The sequence below is a fragment of the Pelophylax lessonae genome (assembly GCF_965119305.1).
Source record: "Pelophylax lessonae genome assembly, chromosome: 7".
NCBI classification, from domain to species: domain Eukaryota; kingdom Metazoa; phylum Chordata; class Amphibia; order Anura; family Ranidae; genus Pelophylax; species Pelophylax lessonae.
In genome coordinates this window covers 153,409,299-153,424,108 of record NC_138774.1, presented here as the reverse complement: position 1 = coordinate 153,424,108, position 14,810 = coordinate 153,409,299, and the positions used below count along the sequence as shown (strand labels likewise).

Sequence of the window (14,810 nt, the reverse complement as noted above, 5' to 3'; positions counted from 1 at the left end):
GCCAGCTCAGCCGGATCCGAAAGTCCAAAGAGTTTGGATTCTAGTCCCATTCGAGAAGGATTGCCTTATGGGGGTCCCCTGAGAGGGATTGAGTGAAAGGGACCATCTCGAAAGACGGCACCATCAGTCCCAGAACTCTTATACAGGTCCGACTGAGGGCGAGTCCAAAGTCAGGCACAGATAGTTCAGTCTCATAGAAGGATGGCTTGGAAGACGTCTGAAGGTTCAGAACCCACCTAAACTCTTCCAGAGTACTCGTGGTGACTTCCAAATTTGTTTGTCAGCAACGTAGGAGACTCCACACAGAAGCACATCGGCCAGGAAACCCAGACCGATACGCCCTGCTGCCGCAACAGCGCCAGGACCGAAGCCACACCTTTGTGAAGACCCCAGTAGCATAAGCAAGAACCAAGGGCAACGTCACAAACTGATAGAGATCCTTCCCCACGGCAAAAAAACAGAGAACCCGTAGGTGTCCCAAACATAACAGGACGGGAAGGTAGGCAGCTTGATGTCTATGGAGGCCAGGAATCCCCTGATGCAGGGAAGCCACCACTGTGCGAACCGATACCAACTTGAACTTTTGATTTGCACAGAACCATCAAAGGACCAGTTGGTCCAGCTTGTTTAACCAGAGCCTGAACTGCCCCACAGAGCGCCAGTAAGTGATCCGGGGACAGCCCTACATTGGAAGGGAAAAAACCTTACTGGAAATAAATGGAGCGGGACTGGATCTTGCAACTGGACCGCATGACCTCCTGAACCCAGCAGCCTGGGACCCGGGGCCAGTCGCAGGTCCTTGACCAGCAAGGACCTTCCCCCACCCCCTAGATGGGTGAGGAAGCACCTTCAGGCCGAGTAGGCCTAGTACGCAGGTCTGGAAAAAAAAAAGATCTTATGTTCTCCAGACCAGGGTCGTTTAGAACCACACGCGGAAGTCTGGAAGGACTTTGCCACATCGACTGTCCTCAAGGGACGAAGAAACTGTTTGCGAGCCGAAAGGGAAGAACCCCCGACTGCGACAAAGGCCCTTACCCTTGTTAGCTTGTGGAAGAAAACACTCTTACCCCCGTGAGAGCCTTATATAATGTTATCCAGGGCAGCACCAAACAGGTGATCCCCCTGAACAGGGAGATCCATTAAGACAGTCGTAGAAGTTTGATCCGAAGACCAACACTACAGTCAAGTAGACGCTGGACAACCACCGCCAAAAACATCAAGGTGACCCATATAAGGAAGCCTCGACCAGCGCGGCATCGCAAACAAATTGCAGCCCCTGCGCCAGCTAGTCCAACAGCTACCCCGAGGCAGGAGGGACATGCCCAACACCATGTCACGGCGTTGGAACTCCGCCCATCAGGCAGAGTCTGCGTGGCAAGGGCAAACACGAACACTGTTCCCAGTGCAGACTATGCCAGGGAGTACAGATCGCAGGCCACAGCCCGCACCATTCTATCCCCCAAGTCCTTAAAGGACGGGGATTCCTCCACTGGAACGATGGTAGTCCCATTCAGCTAGAGACCATACGTCTACCAAAGGCGGAACAGTCCTCTGTACCAGAGACTCCCCAAAAGGTCTAACGGCCACTTAAGACACCCCAGGGGAACATCTCAGACTGCCCCCTCCTACATGAGCAGCCAGCAAAAAGAGCAGCTCCAGATAGCATGTTAGTGCCAGATGCCACCTGCGCCTCAGGCGCAGCCGCTGCTGGGACCCCCAAATCGCAGGGTGTCACGAACCGAAACAGCCAGTGCATCCACCAGCGCCTGTCACGGCAGGGGAGGTAGAAATGTCGTCATCATCCGAGGAGACAGGGTGCGAGGTAACAGACCCGGCAGGGAGGCCCCACGTCTCCGCCGGCTGAGCCAGTTTAAGACTGGAGAAACGTCTCAGCGCACCCACCACCTTCACCCGGGCCCAAATGTTTTCTGAACTGACGAAAAGGCATCGAAGGACAGTGGAGATCCGGAAGGCCCTGCGGCCTGTGTGAGGGGGTCAGGTGGGAACAAATGGCATGCAGGGTCCATACTAAATCTGAGGAACTCGTCAGCAACTTTAAAAAAAAAAAAAAAAAGACATTTTTAATTTTTTTTAAAGTGGCCCCACAGCACACCCCGGAGGTCAGGCGCATGCTAACAGACCCCCACAGAGAGGGAGAGACCACCCTCATGACACTGTCCTCCAGGCACTCCCACCAGCCTCCACAGCAAAAAATCTACCGCAAAATGGCCGAAAATGGGTGTACCAAGATGGGCGTCACCATAGAAGCAGACAGAGGCTACAACAAAATGGCGGTCCGGCGCAGGAATCGGGACCCACAGGGGGACCCCTCAAATGCCCATAGACACCATCCACAGCAGAAAACCCCAACAAGACCCCCCCCCGCAGGATCGGTCGAGCGCCACGGACGGCGGACTCCCTGGGCCCTCCATGCGGCCTGCACACTAGGCCCCAGCCTCGGGTAGGCCCAAACAGTCCCCAACATGAGAGGGGGGTAAGGGGGGGAGGTCACAACAGGACAGAGGGAACCCTGGAGTGAGGGTCCAACCATCCCAGAGAGGGCCCGCGTCCACCCCAAAAGCTGCCAGGAAAAGAGGGTGGGGGGGGGTAACGCTTACTCACCATCTGTTACCTACAGTCACAACGAACTATGGTTGTACAACTAAGCGATATACCACATTGGTTTTAAATGTTTGTATATTGTGAATTTCACACATATTTGTAATAAAATGTATACGTTTTAAATTGACTCTTGATCTATGCCCTAAAAAATCCCACCCGTGGGGGATCTGTACAGATACTCGTATTTAGGGATGTGGGCACCATTTCCGCATTTCAGCAGGCATCTGGCAATTTTGGTATTAGATTGTTGCCACTCATTTTGCATTTGGGGAGCAGTATTTGAACAAAGCGTAATGATATTTATGGGTGCACTTCATATATGTACCAATTTATCTTATATTGAAAAAACTTTATAGTATAATCTCAGTAAAAGAAAATGGGACACACAATGACCTTTTCTACTAGGTTTATTTCTACTTTGTTCTAATTTGTAGTCTTTATTGTTAAATGAGACAAATTTGGTGCAAAGCAACATTTGCTTTACTACCTAGTCTCCCAGTAGCACCATATTTGCTTTTCCTTCACTAAACCAACACTACACGTAGCTGCAGTTAGCAAAGAAAATACACAGAACTTTGAAATATGAAGGAGCACGAGACTTGCTCCCATTTTTCTTGTGGGACATTGCTTATGCTTTGCCAAGTGCTGTAACATAGGGCAGAGAAGACAGTCTTCAGCCATTTAAAAGCTCCAACTACACAACCTGAGGCTTAAACAGGGCTTCCATCAAATAGAGGTGAAAGGAAAAAATCGGATTTTTGTAAGATCTTACCGTAAAATCCTTTTCCCTTAGCTCATTGACAGACGTAGTCTTCTTGATTCACAAGAACTGGGTTATGTTGTCTCTGCAGGAGCAGGACTAGGCAGAAAGAAAAAACGTTCTGGCTCCACCTTAGGGGCAGTCCCTGAGGGTATATCTTCCCTCTCTCTGCTACAAGGCATCAGTTCTGTCACAAAGCAGCAACAGAGAATTTAACCCAACCCAACTCAATGATAGAGGGGCGGGTACTACGTCTGTCAATGAGCTAAGAGAAAAGGATTTTACGGTAAGATCTTACAAAAATCCGATTTTCTCTGTCGCTCATTGACAGACGTAGTCTTCTTGATTCACAAGAACTGGGACATCCAGAAGCAGTGCCACAAATGAGGGGTGGGATTGACCGAAATCAAAATCCAATCTAGAAGGCCCAACCGGAGCCAACCAGAAGTATCAAAGGACTCATCGAGTAAACAGATGAGACCTACCCCACAAATCCTCGAGGTAGACCAACAGTCTCCTCAAACAGTGGCCTGCAGGAACCTTGCGGCCAGAAGAGGCATCTGACGATGCCATCACATAAACCTTATACAATCTTGTAAAGGTATGAACCGACGACTAAACAGTCGCCTTGAAAACCTGAACCACTGACGCCTGATGGCGGAAGGTCCAGGAAACTCTAAGCGCCCAAGTAGAATGCGCCTTAACAGGGAACGGGGGATCCCGACCCTTCGATAAAATAAGCCTATACCACCGTCTGTCTGATCCATCTAAAGATGGTCGCAGCAGAACAGGCAACCCCTTCTTAGGGCCATCCGTGATCACAAACAGTGAATCCGTCTTACAAATTGAATCCGTAGTATTCAAATATATCCTGATCGCCCGAACTACATCCAAGGAATGCCATGCAAATTCTCGAGGATGATTGGGCTAAGGACATAGGAAGGACAATACACTGTCCTCATTCAATGAAACTTTGAAACCACCTTAGGAAGGAAGGATGGATTCGGATGAAGAACAACCTTATCCCTATGAACCACCAGATCTGGGGAACAACAGGATAATGCAGCCAGTTCTGACACCCTGCGTGCAGAAGTGATAGCCACCAAGAAGGCCACCTTCTGGGATAAAGTAAGCAAGGGAATCTCCCTGATATTTTCAAAGGGAGGTTTCTGAAGAACCGACAGCACCAAATTAAGATCCCAGGATGGTAACGGCGCGTGCACTGGCGGAGCCAGGTGTCGCGCCCCCTGGATGAAATTCCGCACCAAGGAATGAGTAGCCAAAGGCTTCTGAAAGAAGATAGCAAATGCTGAAACCAGACCCTTGATAACACTCAAGGCCAGCTTCTGCTCAACTCCCTGTTGCAGAAAAGCCAATATGCGGGCTACCGAATAAAGATGTAGATGGAACCCAAGGGATTCACACCACACAATATAAGACTTCCATGTACGATGATAATCTTTCTGGAAGTCGCTTTCCTTGTTTTAACTAGAGTAGGAATAACTGAAGCTGACAATCCCTTGTCCTTCAGCACCTGGGTCTCAATAACCAGGCCGTTTAAAACCAGCGATCGTAAAGCAGGATGGAAGATCGGTCCCTGAGACAGTAGATCCTCCCTGAGAGGAAGTCTCCACGGGACGTCCGCCACCAGTCTGACCAAGTCGGCGTACCAAGCTCGGCGAGGCCAGTCCGGAGCTACCAGGATTACTGGAATTCCTTCCTCCTCTATCCTGCGAAGAAGTCTTGGCAGTAACCCGAGAGGAGGGAAGGCATACATTAGCTGGTATTGCCCCCACAGGGTGACCAGTGCGTCTGCGGTCTCTGCTAGAGGATCGCGGGAGCGAGCCACGAAACTCTGTACTTTTCTGTTGAATCGTGATGCCAACAGATCCACATTCGGGGTGCCCCAACGTAGGCACAACTGGTGGAAAACTTCTGGGTGGAGGGACCATTCCCCCTGATCCGGAGTCTGACGGCTGAGATAATCTGCCTGCCAATTCTCCACCCCCGGAATGAACACCGCAGAGATAGCTGGAACAAATCGTTCCGCCCAGCGAAGAATGCAAGCCACTTCCTTGGCCGCCCGGACACTCTTGGTGCCCCCCTGGTGATTGACATAAGCCACAGCCGTGGCGTTGTCCGACTGGATCCGAACCGGGCTGCCCTGGAGCTGCTCGGTCCAGTGAATCAGACAAAGTCTGATCGCTCTCAGTTCCAACACATTTATCGGTAACCTGGATTCTTCCGGGGACCAAAGTCCCTGAACGGATAACAGACCGAGAATTCCTCCCCATCCGGATAGGCTAGCATCCGTGGTCACTATCGTCCAATATATTGGCAGAAATGACTTTCCCTGGCTGAGCATCGGAGATCGAAGCCACCAGACCAGAGACTCTCTGGTCTGTTTGCTCAATCGGATGCGATTGTCCAGGGATTCCGATTCCATCTGAGAAGAATCTCTTGCTGAAGAATTCGGGTATGGGACTGGGCAAATGGGACTGCTTCGAAGGAAGCCACCATCAACCCCAGAACCCTCATGCAAGTTCGAAGAGAAGACCAGCTGTTGGATAGTAACAACTGGACTGCTGATGGAATCTTCCAGAGTTTCCCTACCGGAAGGAAAACTCTTGACCTGACTGTGTCTAGAATTAGACCCAGATATTCGAGCCTCTGGGTGGGAACCAGAAATGACTTTTGCTGGTTCACCAGCCACCCGAATTCCTGTAAAGAAATTATAGTAATTTCTATGTTTTGTAGCAGGGTCTGAGGAGACTCTGCATGAAGCAGGAGATCGTCTAGGTAACCTAGAATCGATATGCCTCTTTGGCGCAGTAGTGCCAACACCTTCGTGAAGACCCGAGGAGCCGTGGCGAGACCGAAAGGTAACGCCACAAACTGATAGTGGTTCTCTTCTACGGAAAAGCGTAGAAACCGCTGATGTCCTGCGAAAATGGGAATGTGAAGATAGGCGTCCTTGATGTCTATGGACGCTAGGACATCCCCTGGATGCAGGAAGGCTGCTACTGTGCGAATGGATTCCATCTTGAATTTTCTTATGTTGAGAAAGGAATTGAGTGCCCTTAAGTCCAGAATTGGACGCACTTTGCCCTCTTTCCTGGGTATTGTAAATAGGTTTGAATAAAACCCTTGAAAACGTTCTGTCCAAGGAACGTGGACTACCACTCCTTGTTGTAGTAAATCCGTGACTGCTCTCCGCAGATCTTCTAAACGATCCGGGGATAGTCGGATATTGGAAGGGAAGAATCGCGCCGGTGGGAGAGATCGAAACTCGATCTTGTACCCTGACCTTATGACTTCGCAAACCCACTTGTCCGGGATTCTGGAAAGCCCTGGATCCGGGAACCGGCGAAGACGTCCCCCCACCCCAGTTATGGTTGGGGGCGCACCTTCAGGCTTTGGACGATTTATCTTCAGGTCTGGAGGGGGCGGGCTTTTGCTTGCCCGACCAACGTCCCCTGAAGCCTCCTGAAGGAGCTTTGGAGGACTTAATTTTTTCACCCGCGGGACGAAAAAACTTTGTGAGCAGAGAAAGAAGGCCCTCGTCTTTGACGAGGTCCTTTACCTTTAACATTTTGCGGTAAAAAGGTGCTCTTTCCACCCGTGAGATCCTTAATGATCTCATCTAAGTTGGCTCCAAATAGACGCTCTCCTAAAAAGGGGATATTAGCCAATGCTTTTTTGGAACCTTGGTCGGCTAACCAACCTTTTAGCCACAGTGTACGCCTGAGAACCACTGCTGAAACTGATGCTCGCGCCAATAATGGAGTGGCGTCTAACGCCGCATCACACACAAACTGTAACCCCTGTATCATTTGTTCCAACAAATCTGATACCGCCTGAGGGACCTCTTCTAAGTCCCGGCGTAACCACTTGGTCCATTCAGTTACAGTCTGCGAAACCAGACCAATAGCAATTATTGGTCTGAAAGCTGATCCAATCAAGGAAAACATGGTGCGAGACATAGCTTCTATCTTGCGATCCACTGGATCTTTAAAAGACGGAGCGTCTTCTAAAGGAATAACCGTGGCTTTATTCAATCTAGCAATTGGTGAATCCACCACAGGTGGTTCTGTCCATTTCTTAATGAGGGTTTCCTCAAACGGATAATGCCTGTTAATGCGTTTAGAAATAGCAGAGGTGCGTTTTGGCAGACTCCAATCTTCTTTGATTGGATTGCCAAAACATTTGGGCAATGGAAAAACCTTTGCCACTTTGATGCATTTTTTAGTCCCAAAAGGGATTTCAGTTTCAGCTATTTCCGACGGAATACCCTGTAATCTTAAGGTTTCTTGAACAGATACAATGAGTGCGTTTACCAACGCTTCCTCTCGGGCTATGGCTGATGCCGAAACATCCTCCTCACTGTCTGAAGAGACAGTACCACCCGAGACACCAATCCCAGATGAAGTACCTGCAACTGCAAAAATAGGCTCAGATTCTGAATCCGAAGTTTCAGATAATAAAGGGTTAGGCGGGGGTCGCTTTCTTGCGCCCTGTCCCTGACAAGCCACTTCCACCCGGGACACAAAAGTTTCCATAATAGCCGACAATGATTCAACCGTCAGTGGGGTGCTGGAGGATCCTGCAGACACCTCGAGGGGATCCGGTGGAGATACATGAGTGGCAGGGTCCATGTTATTTCAGGACACCTCTGCCAGAAAAAACAAAAACTTTTTTTTTTTTTTTAAATAAAAAAAAATACCTCTTTTTTTTTTTATGTGTCTCCCCCTAGCGCAATAGCGCCCCTCAGAGTACCTGCTTCTCGATCCCCACAGAGAGGGAGAGGGACCCCCAAGGCCACCCGATGCAGAGAAGTTTCCAACCAACTGCAGTCAGCGTCTGTCTTTTACAGACTGGAAAGAGCTGTGTTCGTTTTCCCGGGTAGAAGGACGTGGCTCCGCCCCCTGTGTACGCCTTCCGGCGTTCCCAGCTCTCCACGAGGTAGCTGGGCTCAAACATGGCCGCCCCCATACAGGAGACAATAGACTCCAAAAACATGGCGGCCGGCGTGACCTGAGGACATTCATGCACCCGGTCTACGGCAAAATGGCGGCGGACTGCCGAAATCGTTTTTCCCAGCACATCCACCTGCATTTCTGCTAAGTGGCGATTTATCGATCTGCAGGAGGTACACTACAATTAAGGTAGGATTATACCTCCTATGTCTGCTGTAATACTACAGTCTGCTGGGTAGAGTGTTAGCTCTCAAACCAAGTCCACTTCCCACCAAACACATACTGTATTTACAAGGGGGACTTTTAGTGTCAGATATATACTGACCATGTATGGAGGGGCCCATAATTCATACTGCCTCATAACGAGGAAAAAAAGGGGACGTTTACTCACCATACCGAACCGACAGGCACCCTCTCTTCACAATACCCTCTCCACCGCGGTGGGGTGTTGTGGACCACTCCGGACGCCTCGACTCTCTGGTTCCTGGCGTCCAAGCGAGACTTTTAACTCGCAAGGTCAGTCCCTCCAATGGGACTCCGTCGCGGCCGACCCAGAGCGGAGCTCTGGTCTGCATGCGCTCGTAGGCAGAAACCGGGGTGACCACTGGATCTCAACATCCAGCCCGTCGCCCGGCCCCGCATACTTACTTGAATGTGTTGCGGCCGACCAAGCGCAATGCAATGGTCTGCGCGCGCTCGTAGGCCGGCTGGGGTGACCACTAGTGTCGCCCAGTTCGGCGTATTTGCTTGAAGATCTCACAGGAAAAAAAAACACTGGAGAAAACTACCTAAAAAATATTTTTTCTAAAGAAAAAAATCTTGCCAGGACCAAAAAGATCCCAGCAAGGAACTTAGGTCCTTACTCCTGACTAGACAGAAAAAAACTGATGCCTTGTAGCAGAGAGAGGGAAGATATACCCTCAGGGACTGCCCCTAAGGTGGAGCCAGAACATTTTTTCTTTCTGCCTAGTCCTGCTCCTGCGGAGACAACATAACCCAGTTCTTGTGAATCAAGAAGACTACGTCTGTCAATGAGCGACAGAGAAAAGTGATTATGCACTGCTGGGGTAAGGCCTGGGAGAATAAAGCAAAGGCACAGGTTTGTTATAAGCCCCTGTCACGCCTTCATGTTTTGTATCTTGAAGTTCTAAGGCTGGCCATAGACTGTCGAAATCTTAGCCAGGTTAGCAGGAATTGGACAAGATTCAAACCATGTATGGGTAGGCTTAATGTACATAAGTTGATCAATCAACTTGGGTACAACCAGCATGCTGGATTTTACATGCAATTATCGCTAGCGGCTGGTAGCAATATTCACTGCCTTCCCCCGGAGGGGACGGCTGCTCCTGGCCATCTGCCAAGAGAATACAATGACTTGGCAAGAGGGATTCCCCTGTCAACGATGTCTGTGTTGATGGGGGAAGAGAGTGAATTTCTTTCCTGTAACCTGTGGTTGCAGGAAAAAAAATGTACTCTGTATGGATGAACTAAGACGCCTAACATCCAAAATCCATGGTTTTCAAGCCAGTTTGTGGCCCCAATAGACTTCAATGGGAGTACCAGAAAACATGGTTACTGCATGTTTTTTTCCTAAAAACGCTCCACTAGCTAAAAAAGATAAAACCACTTAGCTGGCCGCAAAAGTGCTCAGAAATGCCTGTACAAATGTTTAAAAAAAAAAAAAAATAGTAAAAATAAAGACACGCAAAGACACGCAAACTCAAGCATGAATGCAGCCATAGGCTCCTTTCACACTGGAAGAGTGTCAGGAGAATCCACCCACTCAGCAGGGGATTTCTCTGCTGAGCAGGCAGATGGCAGGTCACAGGACAGGTGACAGATACACAGGACAGGTAACAGGACACAGCCTGCTGTCCTCTATAGGCTGACCACCGGCGCTCCATAGAAAACAATGACAACCGATTTTGGCCTGCCCGAAAAAACAGAGGCGCGGACCCTATTGGCCTGTCAATGTGAAAGGGGCCTTAAGGTTTGGGATACACAAGATATTCTGATTGTGCAGCTATAGCTTCAGACTCCACATGTGCATGCTTGCATGTGCAAATACAGGAGATCAAATCAAAACACAAAAACCCTCTGGCAGAGGATTATTGAAAACCGTCCCCCAATCTCTTAAAGTTGTGATTTTTTTTTTTTTCCCATGATATTACAGCCAATAAAAGAAAGGCAAGTTAGTCAATAGGAAGAATCACTTAGGGCTGATGTTTTCCACCCTTCCGAAAAGTGATCGGAGAAGAATCTCTGGTTGATATGTGACTGAGAATCTATGTCCCCTACCCTCACCAGCTGTTTTAAGCTTGAAAAGATTGCAACATTTGTGGCCCTTTTCACTTGTATGGGTGACATTTGGCAGCAACACTGCTCGTCCAATGCAACAAGGGATACAATTTTTGCCATTAAGCAAAACACTGTTGCATGTGTACAACTGCCTCCAGTGTTAGGTTAAAGTGGTAATAAAAAGGTTCAGCTTTTTTTAAAAATGAAACAAAATAAAAGAATGTTATACTTACCTGCTTTGTGCAGTGGTTTTGCACAAAGCAGTCACAATACATCTTGGGTACTCCCGTCTCCTCCTCCTTGACCAGTGCTTCAAATAGAAAGCAACTTGCTATGGGGGCACTAGTGCCGGCTAGCTCCGGAGCCTTGCTCTATGCATCCATATGACACAAAGAGCCAATGGCTCCTGCTGGGGTCTCAGCCAATGAGAGAGTGTCCCGAGACAGCCAAGGCTCACGTGCACATCGCTGGACTGATAGGGGGCCTCAGGTGAGTATTAGGTGGTCTGTGGAAGCAGCACAAAAGGTGTATTTTTTTTTACGGTAATGCATAGACAACATAAAAGTAAAAAACAGTCAGCCTTTACAGCCACTTTAGGGTGGGTGTCAACAGCTTACCCACCTATTTCTTTAGCCAAACAACCACCTATTTCTTTAGCCAAACAACCACAGAAAAGAACATGCATATCTGCCAGTTGCACCAATCATAGCAAGACTTTCATTTCATAAAACACATTGAAACGCATTATCCACTCTAAAAATAAAACAGCAGCTGTTACATACACATGCATTTTTATAGTATTCCTCCCTCGGGTCCCTAAAGATGAATTGTTTCATGTGTGTTGCAGTGTAGATGTCAATGGGCCTATAAAGATTTAATTTTCTTTACACACTAAACTGCTGTGCATAGATGTGAACCAGCCACATAGGCAGAATGAGACTTCTGAGTTTTGCTGCATCAAAACAGTCAAGTGTGAATAGGTCCTTAGAGGCAGTCAGCTGACAATCAGCAATGTGAGCATAAACTTTCATTGCCAAGCAAATTAAAAATTAAGACTGTGTGATGATGTATCTGCTAAACAGGCTGGCTATGTGAAGCTTCAGTCAGGCACACTGACAAAGGAAAAGCTCAGAGATGCTAAGCAGTTTGAACCGTGTTACTGTTGCATATTCAATGAAAATTTTAGATCTTGAATAGATATGAGCGTATCAATTCACATATTAAGCAAACTGGACGAATCTGATCATTTTCAGTCTATTCTTAAAATAAATATGCATGCATAATTTACAAATTTGGACAATCCCAATACAGCAAATTGCATGGATCTTGAGAGACTGGGTGAATCTATGACTATTCAAGACACTGTCAGGTCTTAAAGGTTTAAATCCTTCAATCCCGACTGCAGTAAAAAACAGCATATACTCCTCTCTCCTGTATCCTGTTCCTTCAACCTGTCCATCTTCTGCACTCAAAATTACACTTCCAGGAGTTTTGGATGCACGTGTTCCCTGCCACATGTTTTTTTCCTCTGAAATACTGTATCACTGCAGGACTCAACATTCACATATACAGTTAGGGAAAGGACCCAGCATACGGCTGGGGGCAGAGGCATCTGACACTCCTGGATTTAAGTGCCAAGGGGATTTGCTGAGGCTACAGCGATGGAACAAAGGAGAGGCAGGAGAAATGGGCTGCCAGAAAGGCAAATTTATGCTGTGTTCTATTACAGAAGATTTCTTGGTTGAGGGACCCAACGGACACCTAAAAAATCTGGCACAGCGTCGGCATGAAGATTACACACTATTTTGCAGAGTAAAAGCAAAATGGAAAAAATCTACTGACAACATCCCAACATGCTGCTTAGTGGAACAGGAGTAGATGCATGTGGTTCTGTGTGCTCTGTAAGTGCTGCGCAACAGGTAACTTCTACATAAATAAGGCCTAAAAAAATAATTCAGATTCACTCAGCTCCATAGCCAGGCAATTTAAGAATGGATTCGCTCATCTCTACTCTTGAATATGAACCAACTGACAAATCTGTTGACGAACACTGCAAAAACAGCTTGCTCAGCTTTTCTTACCTCCCAGTCCAAGTAATCACATACATCTTCAAAGTTTGTAAGCAGAGACACTGAGCAGAATAGCCGTGGCAGCTCATCCCTCGTCATTGGGGGAAAACGGCTATCTTTAAGGGCACTGAAATGATCAAGAAAAAATATTTTTTTTAATAACTACAGCTAGAAAAAAGAAAAAATACATAAAATGAGCTGTAGAAAGCAGTCAATAGAATGTACCTAAGGGAGAGTTGCTGACGAGCGAATACTTATTCTTAATTAAAATACTATTTCGATAATGCACGAGATCTGGAGCAAAAATCTGACTGGCTGCTGTGCAGCATGTCCTCTTTTACAGCCCATTTAAACTGTGACCTCTGTGCCCGACTCACAGTATCTGAGGGCACAATTTTGTGCAGGTCTAGCAGAGGCGCAACTAAAGGCTACTCTACTGTAAAACATTGAAATGTAAACTTGATACATATCAAATTCTGGTGGCTACTTTTTCATCCTACGCAAGCATACAATAAGCCTACAAGCTCAATATTCCAGGCAACAGTAAAATTTAACACAAAAAAGAAAAATGGACTATTATACTTTCTGTAAAAATTCTCTCTTGGAGTTCACTTCAAGGCACAAGAATTAGACTGTAGGGTTATTCTGCCACCTACAGGGAAAAAAAGTGACACTGGCAGCAATAGCATTCAATATCCCTGCCCACAACTGTCTAAAGTTTTATAGCAAAGCAATTCAACAGATTTGCAAGATGAGAGATAGCGCCATCTAAGAGTAGCAGTATGAGACTTTAATAGGCATAATAAGTAAACAACTCACAAGATAATATGTAAGGGCTTGTCAAAAGAATAGGAGTTCCTGCTGTGTACAACGGAATGGTCGGCTGGAGCTTCTGACGTTTCCCAGACTAGGGGGAAAATGGCCCCTGTGACATGGGCTATGGCCGCCAACCGGAGACCAGCCAGACTAAGGGAAAATGGCCACCATCAGCTACAGCATTGCTGCCAGGATCTTCCCTGCAAGGTAATCCCCTCCTGAAGGTAGGACACCTTAGGGGAAACTCCGCTGCGCACTTTGCAATGGGACCCCCATGCCGTATACCCACACTGCAAACAGTGGGGAATGCACCTAGGGGTCTTCTACACTGGGACCCCTCCTGACTACCAGGGCAGGACACACCTGACTACCAGGGCAGGACACACTATTCAAGTAACTTTACAGAGTGGGGATAGCGGGGAAGACCCCAGGGGTCTCCGCTGCAGTCTCTGCCCTAAGACCCCAACCAGAATCCAGGTCCAGACGGAGGTGTGGGGGAAGCTCAGCTCACTGAGGGATTTTTAAGGATGGGAGGAAGGAACCTGCAGGCAGGTCCAACTGTCCCTGGAGGTTACCCGCGTCAACCCCCAAAAAAAAGAAAAAAGCCAAGAGGGGAGAGGGGGACTGTACTTACCCTTCGGTGGTGCGGGTAACGCACCAGACAGAATCCTTGCCACTAAAGTAGGGGAGCCGTCGGCCAAGGGAACCGCTGTGTTTAAATCACAGGCCAGCCTCTGTCTGAGGCTATGTTGCAGCCGACCAATCACGTAGCTGCGGTCTGCGTGTGCGCGCTGACTGGGCTGGGGGGACCACTGGATCTAGATTATCCAGCCAGTCGCCCAGCCCAGCAGTTGATTGTAGATCTCCCGAGAGAGAAAAAAAACAAAAAAAACAAAAAAAAAGGAAGGAGAAAACAAAAAAAAAAAAAGAAAAAAAAAATTGCAGGTAGCCTAGGTCCTTACTCGATTAAAACTGATTACCTAGAGCAGAGGGGGGGTTATATACATAAAGCAATATAAACCAGTAGTTATGATTTACGGAGCTCCGTGTCCGTCAAACTAAATACATTTTTTTTTAAATATAAGGCTTCTTTCACACGGAGCGGACCGTATTGCGATCCGCTCCGGCACTTTTTTTTCACGGACGACACTTGTGTCATTCGCTCCGTATGTCCGCATATCATCCCATCCATTTGCGGATGATATACGGACATAATGTATGTCTATGGGGATTGCGGATGCTGACATCCGATTTTTCATCCTTTCCGTT

The 14,810-nt window shown here is 47.8% G+C and overlaps 1 protein-coding gene across 2 annotated transcripts in view; it reads right to left on the bottom strand.

The window, feature by feature from the left end:
* AMMECR1 (AMMECR nuclear protein 1) overlaps positions 1–14,810 on the bottom strand; it is a 276,134-nt gene that overhangs the window by 94,359 nt on the left and 166,965 nt on the right. For both annotated transcript variants that reach the window (XM_082262925.1, XM_082262926.1), the window contains exon 4: positions 12,738–12,852. In XM_082262925.1, coding sequence (XP_082119051.1) covers positions 12,738–12,852 — 115 coding nt within the window. The remainder of the gene's footprint in view (positions 1–12,737; positions 12,853–14,810) is intronic.